Genomic DNA, 27,941 nt, shown 5'->3' on the forward strand with positions numbered 1-27,941 from the left:
GAAGCGAACCACCAGAGCGTGTGAAGCTCAACGGTTTGGTACGTCAAGGTAAATTGTTCAGTTTCTAATACTAGACTTACATTGTTCATTTGCTTGCAGTCACTTAAAGTTTATCAGAGTATATTTAACTATTTGGAGTACCGAAACTTCCTGGCCGATTACAATTGTATGCAAGAACGAGATTCTAACTCAGGACCTTCACATTCGCCGTCAAGAGCTCAGTGAGCTACCCAAGCACGACTAATGACATGTCGTCACAGCTTTACTTCCGCCAATACCTTATCTCCTATCATCCCGATTTCGAGTTTCGGTCCGGTACACAGTTTTGTCTGCCAGCAAGTTTCATATCAGCGCGCACTCCGCTGCAGAACGATAGATTCATTCTTGACACTTTAAAACTAAAGCTGTCTTTCTGGTTTCAATGTCAAATGTTTTGACCTGACACCTTCCCACTCCCAACTGGACGCTTCCTGTAGTATTGTACTGTAATGGTACTCGCTGGAGTGTCAATGTGCATTTCCCTCCTTCGATCTGATGTAGCTAAAACCTTTATCGTAACTACGCGGTTCCAGCCTGACTGTCTTATGACTGTTACATTAAGAAATTTATATGGATGGTTTTAAATAATTGTAAATGATGGCAAAGAGAATGTTTCGGATTGCAGCGGTCGACAATTGAGACGTACGTTTCGGTGCCTTGTGGCGTCGTGGTTGTTGCCCGAGGCGGCGGAGTCGACCGTCGCGGTGCAGGAAGCCGGGGTGGCGTCGGCGGTGACGTCAGGCTGGTGGGCGTGCGCATGCGCGTGCGACACGCGCCTCGGGGGCGGCGTGGGCGGCCGCTTATGGGGCAGCGCCTGCAGGTGCAGCTGGGGGCCGCCGCCGCCTGCCTGCTGCTGCAGCTGCTGCTGCTCGGTCGGCCTCCAGATCAGGGGAACCCTCGACGGCGTGTCGTGCGCCGCAGCGCTGTGCGACACACCAAGCGACAAGAGCCAGCTACAGGTGCGGCACAAACCTGTCACAGCTTTACACGTATCCCAAAGAGGACGATAAACTACACGTGACAGCAGACCTAAGAGACGCCGTTTGAACACAGTGTAGCGTGGCTGCCTTGCAAAGTGGGCGCCGAGCTTCAAGCGGCTCCTCGGTACTAGAGTATGAGATAATATTGTGGGGAAGGCGAGCCAAAGGTTGCTTTTCATTGTCAGGACACTTAGAAGATGCAACAAGTCCACTAAAGAGACAGCTTACACTACACTAGTTCGTCTTCTGCCAGAATATTGCTACGCGGTGTGGGATTCTTACCAGGTGGGACTGACGGAGGACATCGAAAGAGTGAAAGAAAGGGCAGCTCGTTTTGTATTATCACGTAATAGGGGAGAGAGTGTGGCAGATATGATACGCAAGTTGGTACGGAAGTCATTAAAGCAAAGACGTTTTTCGTCGCGGCCAGATCTATTTACGAAATTTCAGTCACCAACTTTCTCCTCCGAATGGGAAAATATTTTGTTGAGCCCAACCTACATAGCTAGGAATGACCATCAAAATAAAATAAGAGAAATCAGAGCTCGAACAGAAAGGTTTAGGTGTTCGTTCTTCCCGCGCGCTGTTCGGGAGTGGAGTGGTAGAAAGATAGTGTGATTGTGGTTCGATAAACCCTCTGCCAAGCACTTAAAAGTGAATTGCAGAGTAGTCATGTAGATATAGATATAGATGTAGATTTACTCTGAGATGACAAAAGTCACAGAATAGCGATACGCACATGTACAGAATCCGGTAGTATCGCGTACACAGGATATAAAAGGGCAGTGCACTGGCAGAGTTGTTATTCGTACGCTGGCCATACGCATGAAAATACATAGGACCTCATTATTGCCGCAGGATGGGAAGTAACAGACTTTGAAGCATTGATAGTTGGAGGCAAACGCAAGCGACATCATTCCATTTCGGAAATGGTTAGGGAATTCAACATTCCGAAATCCACAGTGTCAAGAGTGTGCCGACAATACCAAATTTCAGATAATGCCTCTCGCCATGGGGAAGGCAGTGGCTGACGGCCAGCCTTAACGTCCGACAGCGACTGCATAGAGTTGTCAGAGCTAAGAGACTAGCATGACAGTGGTGCAAAACTCGGCGTAAATGGGCCATGGCAGCAGACGACGCGAGTGCTTCTGCTAACAGCACATCCCCTTTAGCGCTTCTCCTGGGTTCGTCACCGAAACGGTTGGACCCTGAAGAGACTGGGCAACCATTCCGTGGTCAGCCGAGTCCCGATTTCAGTTGATAAGATTTGTATGTGGTCTAGGGGTGCCGGCACGGTAGCTCAGCGTATTCGGTCAGATGGTAACGTGCCCTCTGCAATAAAAAAACTAAGTTAACAGATCAACAACGAACTTAAATGGATGTCTTACGACGTCCGCCCCGACCAGATGCAACGAACTAAAGCGAACAAAATGGAAATTCTTAAGAAAAGGGTAGCGTCTTTGATTCATAATCAAAAACGTCTTCGGCCCCGGGTTCGATCCCCGCCACTGCCTAAATTTTGATACATAATCAGCATTGGCGGCCGAAGACTTCCGGCATAAGAAGTCAGCCTCATTCTGCCAACGGCCTTGTCAAAGAGGGCGGAGGAGCGGATAGAGGTTCAGGGCACTCTCCTGTCCTAGGGGTGGGAAATTGCCCTTAAGGCGGAAAAATCAGCAATGATCAACGACATGAGGATGCAGAAGGCAATGGAAACCACTGCATTAAAGACACGTAACGTGTATCCACAGGACATGAGGCCTGTAGTTGAAGAAGTGTCATGATGATCTCTTCATTGGCAAAAGATTCCGGAATAGTCCCCCATTCGGATCTCTGGGAGGGGACTGAAAAGGGGGAAGTGACAATGAGAAAAAGACTGAATAATCAACGAAAGGATAATGTTCCACGAGTCGGGGCTTCGAATGTCAGAAGTTTGAACGTGCTAGGGAAACTAGAAAATCTGAAAAGGGAAATGCAAAGGCTCAATCTAGATATAGTAGGGGTCAGTGAAGTGAAGTGGAAGGAAGACAAGAATTTCTGGTCAGATGAGTATCGGGTAATATCAACAGCAGCAGAAAATGGTACAACAGGTGTAGGATTCGTTATGAATAGGAAGGTAGGGCAGAGGGTGTGTTACTGTGAACAGTTCAGTGACCGGGTTGTTCTAATCAGAATCGACAGCAGACCAACACCGACAACGATAGTTCAGGTATACATGCCGACGTCGCAAGCTGAAGATGAACAGATAGAGAAAGTGTATGAGGATATTGAAAGGGTAATGCAGTATATAAAGAGGGACGAAAATCTAATAGTCATGGGCGACTGGAGTGCAGTTGTAGGGGAAGGAGTAGAAGAAAAGGTTACAGGAGAATGTGGGCTTGGGACAAGGAATGAAAGAGGAGAAAGACTAATTGAGTTCTGTAACAAGTTTCAGCTAGTAATAGAGAATACCGTGTTCAAGAATCACAAGAGCAGGCGGTATACTCGGAAAAGGCCGGGAGATACGGGAAAATTTCAATTAGATTACATCATGGCCAGACAGAGATTCCGAAATCAGATACTGGATTGTAAGGCGTACCCAGGAGCAGATATAGACACAGATCACAATATAGTAGTGACGAAGAGTAGGCTGAAGTTCAAGACATTAGTCAGGAAGAATCAATTCGCAAAGAAGTGGGATACGGAAGTTCTAAGGAATGACGAGATACGTTTGAAGTTCTCTAACGCTATAGATACAGCAATAAGAAATAGCGCAGTAGGCAGCACAGTTGAAGAGGAATGGACGTATCTGAAAAGGGCCATCACAGAAGTTGGGAAGGAAAACATAGGTACAAAGAAGGCAGCTGCGAAGAAACCATGGGTAACAGAAGAAATACTTCAGTTGATTTATGAGTGGAGGAAGTACAAACATGTTATGGGAAATTCAGGAATGCAGAAATACAAGTCGCTGAGGAATGAAATAAACAGGAAGTGCAAGGAAGCTAAGACGAAATGGCTGCAGGAAAAATGTGAAGACATCGAAAAAGATATGATTGTCGGAAGGACAGACTCAGCATACAGGAAAGTCAAAACAACCTTTGGTGACATTAAAAGCAACGGTGGTAACATTAAGAGTGCAACGGGAATTCCACTGTTAAATGCAGAGGAGAGAGCAGATTGGTGGAAAGAATACATTGAAAGCCTCTATGAGGGTGAAGATTTGTCTCATGTGATAGAAGAAGAAACAGGAGTCGATTTAGAAGAGATAGGGGATCCAGTATTAGAATCAGAATTTAAAAGAGCTTTGGAGGACTTACGGTCAACTAAGGCAGAAGGGATAGATAACATTCCATCAGAATTTCTAAAATCATTAGGGGAAGTGGCAACAAAACGACTATTCACGTTGGTGTGTAAAATATATGAGTCTGGCGACATACCATCTGACTTTCGGAAAAGCATCATCCACACAGTTCCGAAGACGGCAAGAGTTGACAAGTGCGAGAATTATCGCACAATCAGCTTAACCGCTCATGCATCGAAGCTGCTTACAAGAATAATATACAGAAGAATGGAAAAGAAAATTGAGAATGCGCTAGGTGACGATCAGTTTGGCTTTAGGATAAGTAAAGGCACGAGAGAGGCAATTCTGACGTTACGGATAACAATGGAAGCAAGGCTAAAGAAAAATCAAGACACGTTCATAGGATTTGTCGACCTGGAAAAAGCGTTCGACATTATAAAATGGTGCAAGCTGTTCAAGATTCTGAAAAAAGTAGGGGTAAGCTATTGGGAGAGGCGGGTCATATACAATATGTACAACAACCAAGAGGGAATAATAAGAGTGGACGATCAAGAACGAAGTGCTCGTATTAAGAAGGGTGTAAGACAAGGCTCTAGCCTTTCGCCCCTACTCTTCAATCTGTACATCGAGGAAGTAATGATGGAAATAAAAGAAAGGTTCAGGAGTGTAAGTAAAATACAAGATGAAAGGATTTCAATGATACGATCCGCTGATGACATTGCTATCCTGAGTTAAAGTGAAGAAGAACTAAATGAACCGCTGGACGGAATGGTCTAATGAGTACATAGTATGGTTTGAGAGTAAATCGAAGAAAGACGAATGAGACGTAGTAGAAATGAGAACAGCGTGACACTTAACATCAGGATTGATGGTAAGAAGTCTATGAATTTAAGGAATTCTGCTACCTAGGCAGTAAAATAACCAATGACGGACGGAGCAAGGAGGACATCAAAAGCAGACTCGCTATGGCAAAAAAGGCATTGCTGGCCAAGAGAAGTCTACTAATATCAAATACCGGCCTTAATTTGAGGAAGAAATTTCTGAGGATGTACGTCTGGAGTACAGCATTGTATGGTAGTAAAACATGGACTGTGGGAAAACCGGAACAGAAGAGAATCGAAGCATTTGAGATGCGGTGCTATAGACGAATGTTGAAAATTAGGTGGACTGATAAGGTAAGGAATGAGGAGGTTCTACGCAGAATCGGAGAGGAAAGGAATATGTGGAAAACACTGATAAGGAGAAGGGACAGGATGATAGGACATCTGCTAAGACATGAGGGAATGACTTCCATGGTACTAGAGGGAGCTGTAGAGGGCAAAAACTGTAGAGGAAGACAGAGATTGGAATACGTCAAGCAAATAATTGAGGACGTAGGTTGCAAGTGCTACTCTGAGATGAAGAGGTTAGCACAGGAAAGGAATGCGTGGCGGGCCGCATCAAACCAGTCAGTAGACTGATGAAAAAAAAAAAAAAAAATTGGACGGGTAGGGTTCGACTGTGGCGCAGTGGCGCAGACCCCACGAAGTCATGGAACCAAATTGTCAACAAGGCACTGTGCAGGCTGGTGGAGGACCCATAATGGTATGGGGGTGTGTTTGTGTGTTTACGTGGAATGGACTGGATCCTCTGGTCCAGCTGAATCATGGATTACAAATGGTTTTCTTCGGCTACTTGGAGTCCATTCACTGACCACTTGTTCTCAGACAACGTTGTCACCAGAAGCCACAATTGTTCGTGATTGGTTTGAAGAACAGTCCATACGATACGAGAGAATGATTTGGCTATCCAGGTCGCCCGACATGAATCCCATCGAACATTTATGGAACGTAATCGAGGAGTAAGTTCGTGCACACAATCCTACACCGGCAGAAGTTTTGCAATTGCGGACAGCTAAAGAGGCAGTATGGCTCAGTATTTCTGCAGCGGACTTCTAACGACTTGTTGAGGCAATGCTACGTCTAGCTGATACACTACGCTGGAAGAAAGGAGGTCTAATACGATATTAGCAGGTATCCCAAGACTTTTTTCATTTCAGCGTATAAGAAAATGGTTCAAATGGCTCTGGGCACTATGGGGCTTAACTTCTAAGGTCATCAGATCCCTAGAACTTAGAACTACTTAAACCTAACTAACCTAAGGACATTACTTACATCCATCCCCGAGGCAGGATTCGAACCTGAGACCGTAGCGGTCACGCGGATCTAGACTGTAGCGCCTAGAACCGCTTGACCACATCGGCCGGCCATCTCAGCGTATACCTGAGGTTACCGCATGCAATGGTTTCTGAGACAATGGCACACAATCACTAAGTGAGACTCCAACTCTAAATTAAGGCTGTCGGAAAAATATTCAGCAATAAAACACTGAGACACAGAATTGTGAAATATGCTTCGGATTCTGTCCTTCAAAGTAACACTTGAGGAATTGAAATTTAGAGCATGGAAAACCGAAGAAGATAGAGGGGAGAGACAATGTATTTCAAGCGTGGTGCAAGAGGTAGACATGAAACTTTAAGCTGAATGGTAAAGAAGCGATAGACGAAGTGAAATTCTACGTACGAACTTCAGAGAATGAGTTACGCATGTTTTCCCATGCTAAGACTGGAGTATTGTCAGAAGGCAGTACATGTTCCGGGTATACTCCAGACGAAATTATGCGGCGGCACTGTTAACAGGTGCATCACAGTGTGTGAGCCAAGTAGCACGGCCATTGAAAAGTAGTACAAATTGAAGTACGTAGGAGAGTAGGAGTCTTGTGCGTAAGACGTCTAATTTGCGGACATATTTACCGTGAAATTCTGGCGGTTTATGGACCAAACGCGTTGTTACGTCCAGCCTTACAGTTAGTAAGCAAACAATATGATGAATGCCGCACAGGCGTCGTTGCCGCTGATCCAGAAAAGGGGACGTCGACGTTGACCACGGATGACAATGCCCAGGCAGTCGACGAAGAACACCTAGCGGGGAAAGAGATTTTCTTTTAACAATGGGGGTGTTCACACAGCGGTATTCGAATGGCACCTTCACCAAGGAATAGATTTCTGTCATTGAAGGACTGACCGACTTAGAGGACATTCCGACCATTGTTCAAATGATTCAAAAGGCTATGAGCGCTATGGGACTTTTAATATCTGAGGTCATCAGTCCCCTAGAACTCAGAAGTACTTAAACGTAACTAACCTAAGGACATCACACACATCCATGCCCGAGGCAGGATTCGAACCTGCTATCGTAGCGGTCGCACGGTTCCAGACTGAAGCGCCTAGAATAGGTCGGCCACAATGGCCGGCGAATCATTGTTTATAGAGATTTGGTGAATCTGAAAAAATCTCTCATTTGTCTGTGCCTGTGTCAAGTGTGAAGCTGCATTGAATAAAAGTTACTTGGCCCGACATAGTGACGTGTAACTAAGTTATCGAAGTCGTAGTACCCTGGAAGCGGACTAACACATAGAGAGTGATGCAAAGGGGACATAAGCAGGCTAGCACTTGCAAACAAAGCATTCTTTACAGCAAGTAGTTTTCTATTATCAATAATCTGACTTAATGTTAGAAAGAAATTTCTGAGAGTATGCATCTGGAGCAAATCGTTATAGACAGATTGAGATGTGGCAGTGATATGTTATCCCATTGTACAACGTCATCTCGGTGGTAGTATGCTGTTACAGGAAAGTAATGGACAGAAGTTATCAGGTCTAATATCTGTAGATGTATGTAAAATTTAATCTAATTGAATTTGGTAATAAGAAGAATCAGGAGTGAAGAGTCACGAGATATTTTGATTTTAGTTTATGTTGATGATCATAATTCACGCGAGCTAACGGTGAGCGCAGGCAGCCATTGTCGAGGACAAAGGCACTGCTGCACACAGAAATGCAAGTCAGCATTAGAGTAATTCAGACTGTGATGTCGAGAAGTTTTGGAAGTGTGGAAGAGGAACATTAACCTGCGTAGAATGAAGAGACGGACATCCCTTCGGTACTTGATGGAAGATTCCAAGGGACAGAAGATGGAAAGAAGGAAAATAGTATTTGATAAAGTTACAGATCGTCATAGTTAAGTGGTAGGAGGAACACTGGCTGCTCTGTTTCCAGTGAAGCCAACCATTTAATCTAGCACAATATTAGAAGCATTAACACTTTTTAAAGTGGATGGTGTGATGTCACTGACGGCCAGGACGGCCAACAATGGGGCAGACGCTCTATTGTTAGGGAAGAACGCCGCCGGAGTTCGCGGAGCCTGGATGTGCAGCGAAAGCTTCGTCTTTGCTCATATTTAGTCAATAACGCATAGAAAGTGAATTTTTTGGTGTTTACAAAAGTGTAGTTTGATCCGAGAGAACAAATGAACTCAGGCGAAGGTAGGTAACAAGCACAACTTATGCTAGGCGAGAAGCTGTCAGTCCAACTCATGTCAGTAAGTAGCATACTTTGACTGTTCACTGTCTCAGTATTGTGCTTACATCGTTGCTGATGACCACTTGGTTACAATGGTGGGGTTAGTGGGTTAGTTTATTTTTGTTTCTTGGTGAATAGCAGCTAATTAAGTGCCAACAGATCCTAAACAATCCTGGCGTTGTAGTTTTAAGTCCCGTATGGCAGAGAGCATGAAGCATATTCTTCATAACTTACAGAGTTATGGCAGGTTAGAATTTTCTCTTCGAGGGCGAATAAATCATCGTCGATTCTGGTAGCGTCGCGTCGGGAAGGATGGGTTACGATCGTCTGAGCTCCATAAAATATGATAAAAGTAACAGGTAACTTTGAGCAATTGTTGTAATTAATGAACACCTACAAAACGGGAGGGCACTGGACCTCAACAATATATTAATATTTTACCAGTTTTCTCTGGTATTTATTTATTGGTTTACCAACCACAAGCAAAGTGATGATCTTTTACAATCATTCGTTGTCAGAGTTCATATGTGGAGGCGCGACACTGTAGCAGTTGTACTGCAGGTAAGATCAGGCAAGGTTAACAGATTGAGGATGTGTGGTTGGACTTCAAAGACGTAGAACCAACAGGCACGTCTGATATTCAGTAGAACCATGCACAACTGTTAGCCTTGCGCCTCCTGAGGCAGGCAGTTTGCTTATGATGTGTTATTTGTTACGGTTTATACATCAGTTATTCTCTCTCGCTGTTAGGCACTGTGTATTGCTTCTATAGGCATCAAAACGTCACAAAAGTAAATTAATGTAAAATACAAGAGGAAGTATCGGAGAACGTTTCAAAATGGATCATGAACTGTGGGAAAAACAGAATCGAAGGGTTAAGACGAGGTGCCACAGGAGGATTCTGAAAATTAAAGATGATCAGAAATGGGTAGATTCCTCACAGAATTGACCAGAAAAATGTCGAAAAACACGAATCAGAGAAACGGACAGCATGATAGGGCATCTGAAAAGATTTTACGGAACAGTTTGCGCGCTAATGGAAGGTAGACATTTTAGGGGATGACAGAGAGTGAAGTGTACAGCAGATAAATATGAATGTTCGATTTAAACGCTTCTCTGAGATGAAGAGAGTATCACGGAAGACGAATTAGTGGCAGGAGCGTCAAACCAGTCAGAAGGTGGAGAAAACTGTGTTTTTGCGAACAAATGCCACATCTACGATAACCCTAAACTAACGGTTCTGTAAAGAAGCTGATAATAACGCAGCGAAAGATGTATACCCTAGTCAGAGAGAAAGAGAGAAGTTACTGAGGCATTTGCTAAGGCACTCCGAAAGAGCTATTCTGTTGAATGTACGAAGGGAAAAGAGTTGAAACGCTTTATTCGACGGAAATGTTCGTAAAACGGAGAGGGAGATGACGCATTCTTCAGTGTGTTCATAGATCTTTGTTGAGTTTATCAGCATTACGACATGGGAGAGGTTTGTAGATAACAATTGTTGTGCTGTTTCTTCGTGTCACACGTAATATCACTGGAACAGAGTAAAATGGCTGCTAGCTCAATGCAGATATTGGAATCGTGTGCATATTTAACAAACTATACAGGGTACGTGAATGCAGCAGCTGGTGTGACTTGAAGCAGATGTGACCGGCGTCAACAACACCAGAGAGGAGCACTTAGTGAATCGGAGGCAGTTTAAAGAAGCAAAAGCAAGAAAATCAGCTGTTGCCGATTCTAAAGTAAGTTACCTTGTAAAGCCAACATTAAAACCAGAAGTGTAGTAAGCTGCTACGACTGACATCAGACGAAAAGTTTTCTTAATTGATTACGCCGACAAGTGGAAACAGAGCAGTGCCCGCAACTTGTGTTTAAAATTTTCTTCTTACATCTTGTAACGTCTCTGTGGGGTCGTTTCATAAGACGCTTGTCTCACTGGATTCTGTGTATCCTATTCTGTCCACTGCCTGATTGCGGTTTACTTTATTTACTCTCGCAGAAAGACTGAGCAACCAAACTAACGATTATTAAATGATATTATGTTTGATTTTTTTGTGTTCCATAGGAAATCACGATCTGTATTTATTACGTTTTTCCCTTCACTCTACCCTGTGTGTGCGTGAATGTGACTGAATGAGTGTTTTTACGCGTGGTTTCGGGTTCCTTTTTTTGGAGTACGCTGAGCTGGTTGTCGTCTGCTAGGAGCAGGTGATGTTTGCTTCTCGTTTGGAGGGTAGTACAGGAAGACGAACTTAGGATCCAAGTACCTGGACAGAACGGTTTACCCCTTTTCGTCTGAGGTTGGTTCGTCTGTCAGGTTGGTGGTGGAAGCCCATCCCTCTGGCAGCTTCCGTTGCACCGGTAGTTAGGCGAAGCTCGGTGGAGAAAGGACATTCTGCAGCTAGCGGTTGGAGAGTACAGTTCGTAGCTCCTAGAGAGGGTTTCTGCTGATAGGAAGTAAGTCGAATTGGAACTTCCCTATGTTAAATTAATGGCATATTTAAGTACTTCAGCTTAAATGAAGCGTGTTTAGTTATGTATTTTCGGAATGTGGCATAATTATTTTGTTAAGAATCGGCGATGATGGTGGTTGAAATTATAAGTGTGGAAGTTGCTTTGTTCCCTTCGGACAGTCGTGGGGATGTAAATGGAATGATTAAATTATTGTGTTCCGCTTCCCTTTTAGGGTTTTTCCTTTTCAATTGCGAGATTCTACAATTTTTTGCGAATTATTTAGTTAAACTTTTTTATTTAGGACCAGTCGTGTATTTATAGGATGTGCATTTAAATTCAGTAATGAAAAAAATTTGCTACGTAAAAGATAAACTCTGCGTCCTTTATCTTTCAAATTAATTCTCTATTCCCTGATATTTTTAAGTTAATCTGCTTGCTTGTGATGAACAAAAATGGGAGAAAAAATCAAAACGAACAGTGTGGTGTCTCAAAATTAAGAAATTATCACATTCAATTAAGCTCATTGATATACGACATACAACGCTGTTCATCTTGTTAGTTTCTTTAAAAAATTGCATTCTTATAATTAAATTCTTAATTTAATAAAACAGGTAATTTCCAGTTCGGTCTTTTCTTAATTGTTAGGAAGGGCTTGGGCAGATGGCGACCCTGTAATTTTTGAAATTATAATTGTCCTTATGAGGTGGCTTAACCAGAAATTGCGCACAAGGGTCACATCTCCATAATTCGTGGCCTTGGTTAGGATCCGTTTGCAGTTCTACATACATACTTTACAATCTTTGTTCTTTCTCAGAACCTTAGATACAAAGGCCGCTAAAAATCTTACAGTATTGAACGTGGCTGACTTTCAGCAACCACATTTAAGTTTTAATGAAGGATTAAAAACTGCCAATCGGTTGCACTAATTTTATTGTATTGACTTGGTTCTGTACCGACTAATGGGATCTTCATCAGAATAAGTTCTTGTTACATAGGTTCAGATTGCACAGAGAGATAATAAAACCATATGAACTGGAGTGACAAAGAAGAAAATTATTAAACTGCACATTTTCACGTAACGACATAAATATTTGAAAAACTTTTCAATCTGATATCAGTTCTAGAAGATTGCAATGCCAGTGGTTTTAATGTTGGCTTTACAAGCTAACTCTTACTTATATTGCATGAGAACTTCAGCTTATGCGGTATCGTTATATCTGCATGCAATATGAATCTATGTAACTACATTGTCCAGTGACATTAATGTGACCCCCTGTCAGAATCCTGAGTAACTATCTTTTGCAGCGTGGACCTGTGCGAAACCTGCAAAATGTGAGTTAGTGAGGTTATCGAAAGCATTAACAGAGATGTGGAACCTTGGCTATTCCAGTGCCGTATCCAGCTGCTCTAGTATTTTAGGTCGAGGACCCATAACACGATCAGCTCGATCGAGGTGGTCCCACGGATTCTCGATTCCGTTTAAAACTGAGGAAGTGTTGAGGCCAGGGGAATACGGAAAGCTCGTCCTGATGCTCTTTGAGCCACGCATGCACTTGAACACTGCGAGCTGTGTCACACATTGCACTGTCCTGCAGGCCGATGCCATCGTGCGCAGGAAAAGCAAACTGCATGTAGCGTTCGACGTGATTACCAAGGGCGGATGCATACTTGTGTTTATCTATCGTGCGTTCCAGAATGATCAGACGACCCGGGGAAAGCCCTCCGGCCTAGACCCTTCCGACGATTGTCGCAGGATGTTTGCTTTCAAATGTTTCACGCCGTTCATCTTTCCGATGGAGCACTAGACGTGATTGACCTGAAAACGCCTTCAGTCAGCCCTCGGTGGCCGTCCAGTAGCGACACTGGGGTGCAAATTTCAGCCTCCGTCGCCGATGAGCAGCAGTCGCAATGGGTACATGAACAAGCTGTCCACTACGGAGGCTCTTATGCAGCAACGTTCGCTGAACGGTTGTTGAGGAGACACTGTAGGTAGCCCCTTCGTTCACCTGAGCGACAACTTGTTCAACAGTTGTACGTCTATTCGCCCGTACACATCTCCGTAGCCGTCGCTCACCCCTGTCATCTAAGGCCATTGGCGCACCACAGTTGCCTCAGTGCCGGTTTTGCATAGCTCTGTTTCACCAGGCACGGTATACTGTAACCATGGCGACACACTAACAGTTTACAAACTTAGCCGTTTCCAAAATCCTTCCAACTTTGGCCTGAAACCCAGTGGTCGTGTACTTTTGGACATCAGATAAATAACTTCGTTTACAAATCCGAGAACGACTACATTGTTTTTCGTGTCCCCGCAACACCATTTATATACCCTCCATTGCTAATGCTACCATCTGCCGTCAGTGTGTGGTTATTACATGGTCACGATAAACACTGGCGGTGGCGACTGGACTGTCGGTATGAAATGCAGGTCAACCTGCAATAAAATCTGTGCAACCTGTTGAATTCTTGTATCCTTCATTAAAACTTAAATATGGATTCTGAAGGTCAGCCATGTTTATGATTGTTATTTAATTTTGTTTCATGACTATATGTGCTTTTTAAAGTGCGTGTGTAAGGAAGGTTGAACGCAGACAACCAGATAACTGAAACTGGACTTCAGAAATGTGGCGTAAAACTGTGCATAACATTCTTCACGTCTGAGTGTTATACGCTAAATAACGGTATCGTTTGTCTTCCCAAGCGCTACCTCTGATCAAATGGTTCAAATGACTCTGAGCACTATGGGACTTAACATCTGAGGTCATCAGTCCCCTAGAACTTAGAACTACTTAAACCTATCTAACCTAAGGTCAACACACGCATCCACGCCCGAGGCAGGATTCGAACATGCGACCGTAGCAGTCACGCAGTTTCGGACTGAAGCGCCTAGAACCGCACGACCTACCTCTAATCCTTCAGATGGATAATATCAGAATTTCTATGATTTGATCTTTTGTCAGTGTGTGCCTTGCCTCATTCCATGTCCATTGTTGCTTGTTGCTTGGATCTACAGAATACGACGAAAGAATGAAGAAAGAATGAATGTAAAACAGAGGTAAGTGCGGGAAACGACTGCGTATTTTGTCCATTATTTAAGTGTGTGTGTGTGTGTGTGTGTGTGTGTGTGTGTGTGTGTGTGTGTGTGTGTGTGTGTGTGGTTGCTAGATTACGCATGAGGCGCCTCCCCAGATGGGGGATAGGGGAAAGCTTTCCAGATATGATGGTACTGGGCAAATACTAACACTGCCCTAAAACCATTAGTGTCTGTTCTGGCATCCAGCGGCTAGTGGTCAGCGTCTGTTCACCTTGTTGGAGCGGCTGCTACAAACACGTCTTGATCTTGAAAATCAAGTCTTTAACAATTGTGACCACCAGCAGAGGTCACCACAACCACCTTGAACTTGAAAAAAATCATGATGGAACAACGGGAAATATACCCACAACCCCAGGCCCCAGTGAATTTACTGGATTTTCCTGGTCATCAGATTTTGGGGACCAGGAACGACATGAAATAGAGAAGAGTCGAAGCTTCTCATAACCTCTTTTTACTGGCACACTCAACACCAGTACAATGATTAGGTTAAGCAAACTGAAACAACTTACTGGTGTACTAGAAAAATTTCACATGAAAATCCTTGCAGTACAAGAGACGCGTTTTACTGGCGGGAACCATTTCCACACGGGAAACTACGGGATATACAAAAGAAAACCTGCTGTCAGGCGGGCAGCGCCAACAATGTTTGGCACAGGATTTGCAGCACATAAATCTGTCATAGACAACGGCATAGATATCAGTTCAGTATCAGATAGAATCTCCTCAATAGCCTTCAAATCAGGAAACAAAAGACACAGAATCATCAACGCACATGCACCTACAAATCATCATAATAGGAAGAGACCACAAGAAGTCGAAGACTTTTGGGAAGACATGGACGAAGTGACAAACAAAATACCAGAAAGACACGTCAAAATTGTACTAGGAGATTTCAATACACAACTAGGCAAAGAGAAGAGGTACAAGCAAATCACAGGCCCACATACAGCACACAAACGCACAAACAAGCATGTGGAGCATTTCACACTGTACTGTCAAAATTTTAACTTAAAACTTATGTCGTCAGAATTTCAGAAACCAAGACGAAAAATCACTATGTGGAAAACGCCCAAAAATATATGGGGAGAATTTCAAATACACCACGTAGCCATAACAAGTAAAAATACAAATGAAATTCTAAATGTGAGACCTCGCAAAGGACTCTTCGGGTCCGACCATCACTTGCTACAATTATAGATTAGGCCAATTCCAAGGAATAGAAAGACAAAACAGAACAAAATTATAAGACCACATCCAGAATACACAAAGATAAACGAAGACAAAATTATTGAAAAAGTGAATCAGAATACAACAGAGAATTAGACAGACTTAGCGAAGACAATTCCGAAGGCAATGCGTTGGGGTCAGCCTCGTAGCAAACGCAAACATAGATGGTGGAATGCAACTTTTGATTAGGCACTTAAACGAAGAGTTAAGGCATGGAAGAGGTTCAGCAGCAACAGAACAAGAGAAACATGAGAGGATTTTCACAAAGTACAAAAACAACCCCTGAAAAATATTAGAGCTGTGAAAAGGGCATACGACAAAAACAGACTAAATGAAATCGAGGAAGACTTCAAGAAAAATAATACGAGAAATTTCTACAGAATGCGCAGGGAAAAAGTTAATGGGTTATCTGTCTCCAAACCTCTGTTTCAGAAGAACAAATGGATCTCTACAAACAAACATTAAAGAAAATTACATTATTCGTAAAGAATACTTTGATAAACTCCTCAACTTTGAGAATCCCAAAGAAAAATTACACTTCACGAAAACACTATCAAACCCAGACCCGAAACCGCCTACAATCACAGAGGTAGAGAAGGTTATAAAACAACTAAAGAACAACAGAGCCCCAGGGGAAGATGGCATTATCGCCGAGACCTGGAAACTCACAGACCGAAATATCACAATGAAAATTCATAAAATTCTCTTGGAAATGTAGAGAACAGAGAAAATTCCACGGGAATGGAAATGCGCTCTGATTCCCTCACTCCACAAAGAGGGAGAGAGTACAGACCCTAAAAATTAGGGAAGGATCTCATTACTACTGCTCACTTACAAAATTCTCTTCAAGGTGATACTGAAATGACTGGAACCACAAGTGGATACAAAGATAAGTGAATACCAGGCAGGGTTCAGAAAGGGAAAATCCTATACTGGACAAATTTGGAACCTTCGAACACTCTTGAAGGTCAGATAGCCGAACAATACTGTTGTTACATTTGTGAACTTTAAGAAGCCTGTGACTCCACTGATAGGCAGACTCTCTTTGACACTCTAAAAGAATATGGCATAGACAGAAATACAAGGCACTGTTAGAACAGACGTTCATGCACGGGTCAGAAAAGGAGATGGTCTCTCACCACATCCATTCAACATAGTCATGGACAAAATTATTAAGCAGTGGGAAGAAAAAGTAAAAGGAATTCAGTTAGGAAGAACACGTGCAAACAAGACAATCTTAAAATGACTAGCATTTCCAGATGACATGGAAATACTCAGCAACAACAGAGATGAAGTCCAAGCAGCACTGGTATATTTACATGAAGTCTCTGCTAATACGGGGTTACAGATATCACACTAGAAAACACAAGATATGGAAAGAAAAAACAACAATGAATACGCAGATTGGTTAACAGGGCAGAAATATTCAAGCATCTTGGAGAATACATACAAATAGAAGGATCAAACAAGGCATGTAATACAGAAGGAACAGAAAAACGTCAGAAAGTGTACAAACTCACATGGACGCAGTACAATGAGTGAAGCTTCTCAAGACAAGCGAAACTCAGGCTCTAAAATACATTTGTACTACCAGAAGCCCTCTGTGCGTCAGAAACGACCACTATCGGGGCATCAGACACCACAGAGGCAGAAAATATAGAACGTAAAATCCTCTGAAAAATTTATGGAGAAGCACATAGAGACGGTACATTGATGAAGAGGTCAACCAAAGAATAATAGGAACATACAGACAGACTCAAAGATATAATGAGAAAACGTCGGTGAACAACACCAGACTCACAAAGAGGCTTTTTGATGTAGTCAACAGCTCAATCAAAAAAACCAACTGCTTTCAGGAAATAAAAGAAGACCTAAAACAAGCAGGAATCAATAATGAAATAATAGATGAAAGAGACATATTCAGAAACAAAATTATGAACACAAAATTTGAAGTAAAAGAAAGGAAGAGACCAGGGGGAACAAGGACATAACAAAGGAAAGACGAACACAGTCAAAGAATGAAGTGATTTGGGAAGAGAAAAAGAAGAAGAAAACATGAAACAAAGAGAAAATTGAATAAACATGAATCACTGTTATAAGGACAAAAATGTATGATAATAATAACATATGTGGTGTGTTCTGTCAGACATATCCGAAAGAACAGGCAGAAGTTTTGATCCCACATCCATTATGAGTGAAGACACAATTCAGCGTCAGTAAGGCACAAAGCAATTAATGACATTAGCTGCCAGCAGACACTGATTTAAATCGACGGGGGAATCTAAAATTTGTGCCGAACTGAAATTCAAACCGTGGTTCCTTGCTTAGTAGGCAGATGTGCTGACCTTTGCGCCGTCTGGACACAGTGTTCATAGTAGCTGCACGGACTACCCTGGCACGCATCCCGTCAGACACAAATTCTCAACTTATCCACACACTACTAATGTAATGCCCCTTCCCCATTATCCTCATTACTCGCAGCATTTCGCCGATTTCCTTAAGAGTTCCAGCATGATGTGTATCCCTACTGAGCAACTGGTTCTCCTCACCTTTTGGACATGTCTGAACAAAGAGACATCGTATATAGATATAATTAAGGTGAGGTCGGCCAAATTATCGCTTCAATCGTATGTACACCATGCTCGAACTCTTGTAGGAATAGGCTAAATCGCTCGAGTAATGGGGATAATAAGGAAGGGGCTCTACTTAGTAATGTGTGCTTCAGTTGAGAAGATGAGTCTGACGCATGGTGTGCTAGGGCTGTCTGTGCAGTTGTGATGGCCAGTGTGTCCGTATGGCACAGTGGTCAGAGGTTCTTCCCAGAGGAGCCGAGTTCGAATCCTGATGTGGAACAATGCCCGCTGGCAGCTAAGTCATTAATGTCTTTGTGTCTTGATTTGAATCAATGCCCAGTGGCAGCTAATGTCATTAACTGCTTTGTGCCTTGACCGCTACTGACGCTGAATTGTTACAAGTGGAAGTGAGCTGATTCGCAGTGTCTAACAATGTCAACACCGACGAGAAGTGCAGCTCGACCACAGTGGTAGTTGCTGCCTGCCCTCCCAGCACGCACCTGCGCTCCTCCTCGTCGTCCTCGTCGTCGTCGTCATCGTCGTCAGCGCCGGGCGCCTCGTCGTCGTCGTCGTCGCGGCGCTGCGTGACGAGCAGGGCGACGGTGGCGCCGCCCACGGGGGCCGGCCTGCGCAGCTCGCGCAGCAGCCGCGTCGCCGCCGCGTCCGGCGCGCCGCCCCCCGCCTGCGACACCTGGTACTCGGCGCACTCCGTCAGCAGCTGGCGCACCTGCTCCAGCACCACCACCACTGTCACCCGAGCTACCAAGTGTTCATCATTACAAAAACAGGGACTTCATTTACACTGCATGAAAAAAAAAGAAAATCAATCCCCAAGGACGTATGGTCACGTGTCACTGTAACGTCTACACCTAATTACTCGGCAAGCCAAGGTGTATGGTGGAGGGTTCCCTGCACCACTAAAGTGCGCGTCATTTATGACGGCGGCCAAGTTTAGGTTCGTTCTGCGCATCTGACGTCACAAAACACAGTCAGCCAACGAACAGAGAACGACGTTGCCAGAGCTCGACTGCACTGCAGAGCACCGACGAGTGTCTTCAGTTTTAGAAACGTTCAGTCATAAATAAAGTAACTGAAGAAAAACAATGTCTTCATAGCAGACTTTCTATTATAGAAAGTTGGGAAAAAGGATTCTTTATACCAATTGCTTCATATTCTATTAATTAATCAAACCAACAAGCAATAAGCCTATTAATTCAGGAGACAGCAAGGAAAGTTGTTCGTATCATTCTCACTAACCACTTTTTCGCAATAAACAAAAGCGGTAATTGTTATTTCCTATTGTGAGTAATTCACAGTCATACCAACAGTGTTTGTCAGTATTTTGCGTGATATTTTAAAGTCCTCCGAGAAAGGCCTTGAATGACGAGCTGCGTTAGCGTAATGGTTAAAGTGTATGGCTGCTTAGTGAAAGGTTCAGAGTTAAAACCTTGTTTGGTGCTTAATATTTTCTGTATTTAAAAACAGTATAGAAGTGTCTTATTTCATGAATTTTATTCGTTTGAATATAATTTTTTGAAATTTCTAGTGGCAACTAAAATCGACCATACGGAAAGCATAAGCTATGGACTTTTACCTCTGCAAACTCTTTAAAATTTCGTGCAATGGTGTACTACATCTAATGCTGCACAATAACTGCTTTGAACATCGAAACAAAATCATTTACGGGGGGAAGGTATCAGTCAAGAAGATGTGTAAAAATCAAATTTTTGGGCCAAATAGTTTTTATGAAATCGAATGATAAAGTGTGTCAAAGCAGTCGAAGCACCATGTGTCTGCACAGGCGAGCAATGCAATGATGACAAAGTCGCGGAATGCGGGGAGCACGTCTCAGTAGCAGCGTGGTGGCTTTACTTCATAAACTGCGCGCTCCCCCTTAAACGTAATTTTGCGAACTATACTATTGCGCTGCTTCTCTTGGCGCGTACAAATGGCAACGCAGCAATCTACCCGCGTCTGGGCGGGTATTCGCGAAGCTCCAAGATAAAAGAATTGAACTATAGTAGTCTCTCCTGTTCCACTTGCAAATAGAAAGAGGTAAAATAACTTTCTACATGGCTCCATAACACCTTAATTTCTGTTATTTTATCTTCTTCGACTTCACGTGAAATACACGTTGATAGCAGTAGCATTGTCTTCCAGTGGGCTGTAAATGTATGTTCTCTAAATTTTCTGAATAGTATCCCTGGCAAAGAACGTCGCTTTCCATCCAATGATTCCCATTTGAGTTCCCAAAGCATCTTCGTAACACTTGCACGATGTTCAGAGCCACAGGTAAATAATCTTGGAGTCCCCTTCGGAATTGCTTCGATGTCTTCCCGGACACTCGAGCAGTACTCAAGAATGGATCGTACTAGTATCCTATATGCGGTCTACTTTAAAGATGAATCACACTTTTCTAAATTCCTCCCGTAATACCTTCCCTACTACAATAGTTATTACGTGATCGTCTCATTTCACATCGCTTTCCAACGTTTCGCCTTGACATTTGATCGTTGTCACACTGTCAAGCAGCACATTGCTAATGCTGTATTCGAACCTTACGGGTCTGTTTTTCCTACTCATCTGCATTAACATTTTTCTACATTTGGAGCTAGCAGCCATTCATCACACCAATTTTGCCTAAGACATCTTCAATCCTCCTACAGTCCCTTAACGATGACACCTTCCCGTACACTACAGCTTCATCAGGAAACAACCGCAGATTCCTGCCCTCCGTGTCCGCCTGACAATTTATGTATACAGAAAATAGCAACGGTCATACCACATTTTCCTGGGTCATTCCTGAAGATACCCTTGTCTCTGATAAACACTCCCCATGGAGGACAACATAGTGGGTTCTGTTAGTGAAAAAGTCTTCGAGCCGCTCACTATCCTGATTCCGTTAAGATATCGGGCATGATGTGCATCCATACTGAAAGAAAGAACCGTTGGCCGCTGTCACCTTATTGATACATATGTATCAAGAAACTTTTACGCCTCAAGGAAATTTATTATATTCTAACTGAGAATATGTTCAAGAATTCTGCGGAAAACTGTTAAGAATATTACTCTAATTTTGCGTGTCCATTCTTTCACCCTTTTCATATGTAGGAGTCACCTGTGCTTTTTTCCACTCGCGATAAATGCAAGCTGAGTAAGGGGCCAGCGACGTACAGTATTCTTTGTAAAATCGAACTGGTACTTCATCCGGATTTGGCTATTTATTTGTTTTCATCTCTTACAGTTATTTCACTATACTAGGGATTCCTATTACTATGCTCTCCAAACGGGAGTCTGTGTGACGGTCAGACGACGGTATGTTTACACGATCTTCCTGCGTCAACAATTTCTTCAACTCGGCTTTCCTTTTGGTACCTTCTGTTGCCACGGCAGACTGTTTAACTGGTGGATGGACTAGACCAGCTTAACGATAAGACCTTTCGTTAAGGTATGACCGCGATAGTTGTTTACGTTTTGTGCAGCGATCTTCTTACAGAAGCGCGAACCTCCAGCACCTTCATTCTGTCGTCATTTGCGCGTTCGCTTTTGAACCGAGAGTGCTACAGCCTTTTAGTTGTTAAATCACTGTTGGTCTTTCCCACCGTTAATCTATTTAGTTGGCACATACCTCTCCAGAGGACGATTAACAACCCCTTTAAACTTTGCTCATAGTTCCTCTATGTCCATCGTACTGGAACTAAATGGTGTCTACTCATTGTGCTATTCATTAGTGGTGTGCTAACAACTGCTTATCTGCTCTTTCTATCAGAAATAATCTTCTTGCCTTCTCAATTGATTGATCAATAGCCTCTGTCGCTATGACGACATCATAGTCACTATTCTCTGTCTCTCTACTGACTCGTACACGAGCACACCACTAACGGCTATGTAAATGATTTGAGTTTCATTTCTCTGTGTCTGGTAGAATTGTCATCAGAATGCGTTAGGGTTGTTCGTTTTTAGTATTACTAGCTGGCCTCTTACGAAGAAGTACTTGTGGGTCAAGAGTACTCATCGAGCATTCAGGTCACTAAATCAGAAGTTCACCATACTCACACAAGCAGAGCAAACATCATCACCTCCTCAGTTTCACTCTGGAACCTCTTGGCAGTAGGCCTCTTACAGCTACAGAAAAGCTGTAAGTGACTTTTGTACGTTTTCGATATAAAATCTGCATAGTTTTGACTGAGTGTTAGGTGAACCTAAACCTATTTAAAAATTAGATAACCGCGGTACCGAAACTGGCCTCTTTAAGCTTCCGATATCCTCCTTGATCTCCATGACTTTAGTGGTGTGTGTTATCTGCCGATTACCAAAAAAGAAAATAGCAAGTCTAAGGGAGTACAAGTTCGTAGTGGATACCGGTACATCATCAAGAAATGACTTTTCACCCCATAACCGGTACTTTGAATTTTTTAATCATTCAAACATTTTTTGTTCGTTTTTATTTACCTTAGATGCCTCATTATTCAGCTTAGAGAATTTGAATTCATTTTTTCTGTTCTTTCGTTGAGTACTGGTTTTTTCAGGCATAAGTACCTCCAGGTAGACTTCGAATATAATCACGTCTTCCATAGTGCATTTTCGTTTCTAACTCGACAGCCATTAATAGAGCCGCTCTACCATCAAGCTCATGCCCACATTGAAAATGGGTGCTCCGTGCGGCAAGCATCCAAAGGTACTGAGTGTTCAAAGCCTAACTTAAGAAAAAGTATTAAAACTGGTAGAGGCAGTGAGTGCCTCGCCGATTCGCAAAAAGTGTTTCTTTGGTGGAAGAACAAGCGACCGCAGCACTGCATTTCCCTCGATAAACATTTTTTCGGCCTTACTGCAACTATGACATTTACTTTTCGCAACTGCCAAATAACAGATTTCGTAATTTGTCTTTCCGTATATTTTTAATCCTTTCATTTTTCTACAGTTAGGGGTAAAAGTACTCATTGCGTACTCTTGCCCGATACCCCCGTACTCTTACCCCACACAATGGCGTTAGAGTATGCAAAGCTATTTTCTTGGAATACACTTATTACTCCTCTAATCATAATCAGAGGACAATGAAACTTTTACACGATGTTACCAAGAAGTTTAACTACATTTTCCATGCATACCTGATCTAATGCTTCTGCAAGAATCTTTTTTAAATATTTTGTAAAACAAAAATGCGTGCTGTTGTTCCTAGCAACTCTATATAAGAGACGTGATGAGCGTCAGATGTAAAATCATCACTGTGAAGAGCACGGAGATGTCCTATACTCTTGACAGTGGGCGTTATCAGCACCTGACAGTGTTGTATCCCCATCTGGCCAGCTGGTAGAACCGTGTGATATCCACATTTCTGGGGCATTTGGATGTGACTTGGTCCGTATACTTCACTGCGTGGGAACTTGAAGGAAATCATAGTCGTCATCATGGTTTCTGTTCATCACAGACGCCCCTTCACATCTGGCCTGTCATCCGACAACAAGAAATGAATTCCCTGCAAAATTCTGTGTCCGTTTGGTTAATTGGTCGGGGGATAGCAGTATCCGGATTGGGGAATTACAATCTCATGCATAGACTGCCGTGCCGCCCGGGATTAGCCGAGCGGTCTGGAGAGCTGCTGTCATGGACTGTGAGGCCGGTCCCATCGGAGGTTCGAGTTCTCCCTCGGGCATGGGTGTGTGTGTTTGTCATTAGGATAATTTAGCTTCGGGACTGATGACCTTAGCAGTTAAGTTCGATAGGATTTCACATACATTTGAGACTGCCGTAAACCCACAACACATGCGTCTGCGTCTGGAGTGGTTCCGTAACTGGGACGCTTGGAAAGTTGGTGAATGGCAACGCACTATGTTCACTGATGAATAGACGTTCCGCACTACCCTGAATGAACCTGCAAAGGCCGGCCGATGTGGTCGGGAGGTTCTAGGCGCTTCAGTTCGGAACCACGTAGCTGCTACGGTCTCAGGTTCGAATACTGCCTCGGGCATGGGTGTGTGATGTCGTTAGGTCAGTTAGGTTCAAGTAGTACTAAGTGTAGGGGACTAATGACCTCAGAAGTTAAGTCCCATAGTTCTTAGAGTCATTTGAACCATTTCGAACCTGGAGAGAGGTCTGATTCCTCCAATGTTTTAGAGAGGCCCAATGATGTTGCTCATGACCGCATGGTGTGTGTGCCTTGGGGGATTTCAGATCATGGCTGGTAATTATTTAGGGAACTCTCAGTGCCTCCTCATGTATTACCTCTCACTCGACAGTATACTGTACAATTTTTCAACTGAATTGTAGTCAACCTCACACGACACGTGTCTCCATGACTTGTGTGCGTGACCAGTAAGATCCTGAGATCTGTTCGCGACAGAACAATAGTTGCGATCTATATTGCCTCAACTGAGGTCACAGTTGCTTCGTGACAACCTTCCCAACAGAATCAGCGTCTGCATCCAGGCCAGACGGGTGCAACGTCATGCTAATAACTGAGCCATACTGCCAAATTCTTACAAAATTTTTAAAATTACCGCACTAATATCACATACTCTCTCAGCTCATTTAGTTTCACTTCGTTTCTTTCTTTCCTTCTGAGTGCTTTTTATCAGACTGTGTAGGTGCATTAAATTCAAAAATATTTATCGCAGGCACATTTCCTCATTCACACATCGAGCTCTGGAAATGGAATCACGGGAAATAATCTTTACGAAATTAGAGCGACAAGATTAAATTTTTCTGTGGAATAACAACTGACGGTCATAAGTAAATGTGTTGCTACGTGACTTGTCAAAGAAACACTACAGTGTCTATCCGACACTAATGACAGCAATGGCCTTTGTACACCACAGCTAGGTGAATTGGAAGTAACCCAAATAAGTCTTATAAATTACAGCGCCATATTATCTATAGGGTTTGTCTCCACTTGAAGGACGACTCGCACATTTAAAATTATAGAAAAGACGTTCACAAAAGGTTTTGCAAATGCGTGTTAACAAAGGCACACGATGACAGAGCTCTTCAAGTCATTTTCGAAAGTCTCTAGCAGAATGGTTAAATCATCTTAGCGTGTAAGAGTACACGAGACATGACGCTAACGCCATGTGGCTCCATCTGTGACCTTGATTTGGTAATGGCCTCAACTCAGTTATGAGGAGAGTCCACAGGTTTCCTCCGATATGCCACATACAGCTGTTGTGGAGACGTTGATTGCTACATTTCATCCCTTGTTCCAAGTAGTCCCAGACATTTCATTTAAATCAATATTGGATGACTCAGTGGGACAGTCGAATTGCTGTATCTTTGCCAGAGTGTTCATCAAACTATTAATACATCCCAGCATCTGTGTGAGCAATTTCTGTTATCCCTTTCGGAGACGGAAGTGACCACAGAATATTCATCGCGAAGAAGAAAAGGCAACAGTTGGTCATCAAACAACGAGGGAACCTGAGTGGGCCCATGGCACGGTATGGACAATACCCTCAAAATATCATGAAACCCCTCCAGCCTGAACTACGCCCTCAATACACTGCGAAATTAAAAGCCTCAGAGCGCTATTGGTCCATTCGATGCCTAGCCTCATTTGGAAAAATACGAATTCACGATAGGTTGGATAACATAACACGTCTCTTGTCCACTTTCTATACTGTTTGTTCCATTGAATACGAACAGCTTCACGTGGTGCTGTGAGCATTGATCTTTTGTGAGTTAACAGACTCCAAATGGCTATTGCGTATAGCCACATTCACAATGTTCGCTAGGAAACGGGTTGAGGTGCGATTGCATTCACTGGCAGTAGTAGCTGCTTTCGGGTTTCAAACCGACTGTCGTTCAGAAGATGTGATACTTGACACTGGTCCCTATCGTTTACGATCTTTACAAAACCTCTTTTTTTCGGGTATGTTACACGGCTACGATTGGTACACCATTCCTTATATACAAGTTGAACAGTCCGCTTTGGTACACCTCATTCGCAATGTGGTCAGCGGCACGTTCAGATACTATAGCACCTGTCTGCTCTGGCTACCTAGGTGGCCGTTCCAATGGACCATGCAATGGAGTCTTTGTCTGGGGCATCTCAAGCCTACAGTGTACATCAACACACCAAAGACATTAATCTACCTGCAGGAGATTATCATTAGAGCCTATACAGAAATACCAACAGTGATTTTACAATCAATGCCCAGCATTTTAAGTTAATATTCCTTACATCTTAGGCGTGCTCGTCTGTAGGCTTATGTGGGCAGATTACTGTTCCATTCTGATGTGTGTTGGCAGGGTAGTTTTGGCTAAGAACGACGCATTCCTGTTCCCTGGGCCCGGAGCAGAGACGTGTTTTCTTTCTGCTGTGGAGGCACTTCCGTCGTCACACGACGTCTGGTTGGCCCGCGGTCTGGTGCCTCTGCCAGCCGCCTCGTGTTAGCTCAAGTCAGGTAAGGTTTATCGTCCGATACGTGCCACGGCGGAGTGTCGCTAATTGATTGGGAACTATTAATCTATACTATTTGGTGAGTTCAGTAAGAGCATGAGGCTTAAACAGTGTCCTGTAAGTGAAGTTCCTCCTCATTATACCTGCTTTTTAACTACTCGTTTAAACCTTGGACCCTTACAGCTACTTCTGGAGCGTATTAAGTTTTAAGGCTTTTTACTTATGAATGTGAACTGTTGAGCTTTTCCTTTTATCCACAGTCATTAGCTAACTCCACTCATTGTGAAACTTGCCCGCTTGTTCCCTGTTGACTGTATTTGCAGCTTATTTTTGTTTCGGGGCATTCTATACTTTGTTTGAGGGTCATTGTCAATGTTTCTGTTGGTCTGTACCAGTCAGGAGCCACATTTAAAGTGCATGTCCTCTCAGATTATCTTGCTTTTTTAGCAAGTGTACATTTATTTAAGCTTCATTCTTAATCTTCCTGCTGAAGTGTAACACCTGGGAGTCACATTGAAATTGCCTACTTTCCCAGCTTTGCTTGTATTTTGAAGCATTGTGTATTTTATTGCTTAAGGGATTTTATTAAGTCTTATACATTGTTAAGGGCTTTCCAACAGACACAATCAGTGGCGTGACTTGCTATCTTTTATGTATTTTCAATGGATGTTACCAACTTGTTTAACATGCCACCATGCATTGGAATAGTTAGTAAATTTAGTGGGAGTCATTCGTAATTTATTGTTGATAAAACTCAGATTGTTGAGCCCGCTTGTGTGAATTCTTACTTGTACTTGGAGACGGTATATTCCTGGTTTCAAGCCCTTTTCTTAATGGTATAAAATTTTGAAGTTTGTTATTAATGAACTGCTCCTGGTCAAGTCTTTTAAATTATTGTGAGCGTTGTTATTCTTCTAACAAATTTTTTAAAATGTAATTATAATATTGCTGTTAAGGAAAAAAGTGTATTCCATGAAACAACAAATGACGAAATATGTGGGTCCAATTTCCACGTATTTTTCCTGAAAATTGTCCCAATCCTTCTTGTGAGGTACCAATGACGTAACGTTTTGTGTGGACGGTTAAAGTATATCTGCAACATGCGTTTATCTCTTTGTATTACCACTGTCTTCACTAATTACGACTTTCTCTTAAGAGCCATGGCTATTGAATCACCAATGTAGACTGGGACATGACTTGTGACTCACCCTGTATACACACTCAGTATACACCCTGTATACACCACTTCATGTAGACATAGAATTTTCTTATTTACAAGAGCTGTAAGTTACTTATTTGTTGCAAATGTGTCTGAAACTATATTGTCTGAAATGGCTAAGGTGTCCACACAAAAAACACTGTGAGCAAAGTGCTTTGATAAATTAATTATGTGTTAAGTACACTGAGGTACTGGATCTTCCAGTCACTTTCGGACGTAATTAGTAGTCTGGGAATGTAACCTATGTTTCCAACAGATCCTATCCTAGAAGCGAAAAATTATCATCAG

At 42.9% G+C, this 27,941-nt stretch overlaps 1 protein-coding gene across 1 annotated transcript in view; it reads right to left on the reverse strand.

The window, feature by feature from the left end:
- LOC126267809 (TWiK family of potassium channels protein 7-like) overlaps positions 1 to 27,941 on the reverse strand; it is a 236,891-nt gene that overhangs the window by 14,100 nt on the left and 194,850 nt on the right. Inside the window, exons 4-6 of the mRNA XM_049973149.1 lie at positions 18,659 to 18,789; positions 18,543 to 18,598; positions 900 to 962 (exon numbers count right to left, since the gene is read on the reverse strand). Coding sequence (XP_049829106.1) covers positions 900 to 962; positions 18,543 to 18,598; positions 18,659 to 18,789 — 250 coding nt within the window. The remainder of the gene's footprint in view (positions 1 to 899; positions 963 to 18,542; positions 18,599 to 18,658; positions 18,790 to 27,941) is intronic.

The sequence above is a fragment of the Schistocerca gregaria genome, chromosome 1, assembly GCF_023897955.1.
Source record: "Schistocerca gregaria isolate iqSchGreg1 chromosome 1, iqSchGreg1.2, whole genome shotgun sequence".
Taxonomy (NCBI): Eukaryota; Metazoa; Arthropoda; class Insecta; order Orthoptera; family Acrididae; genus Schistocerca; species Schistocerca gregaria.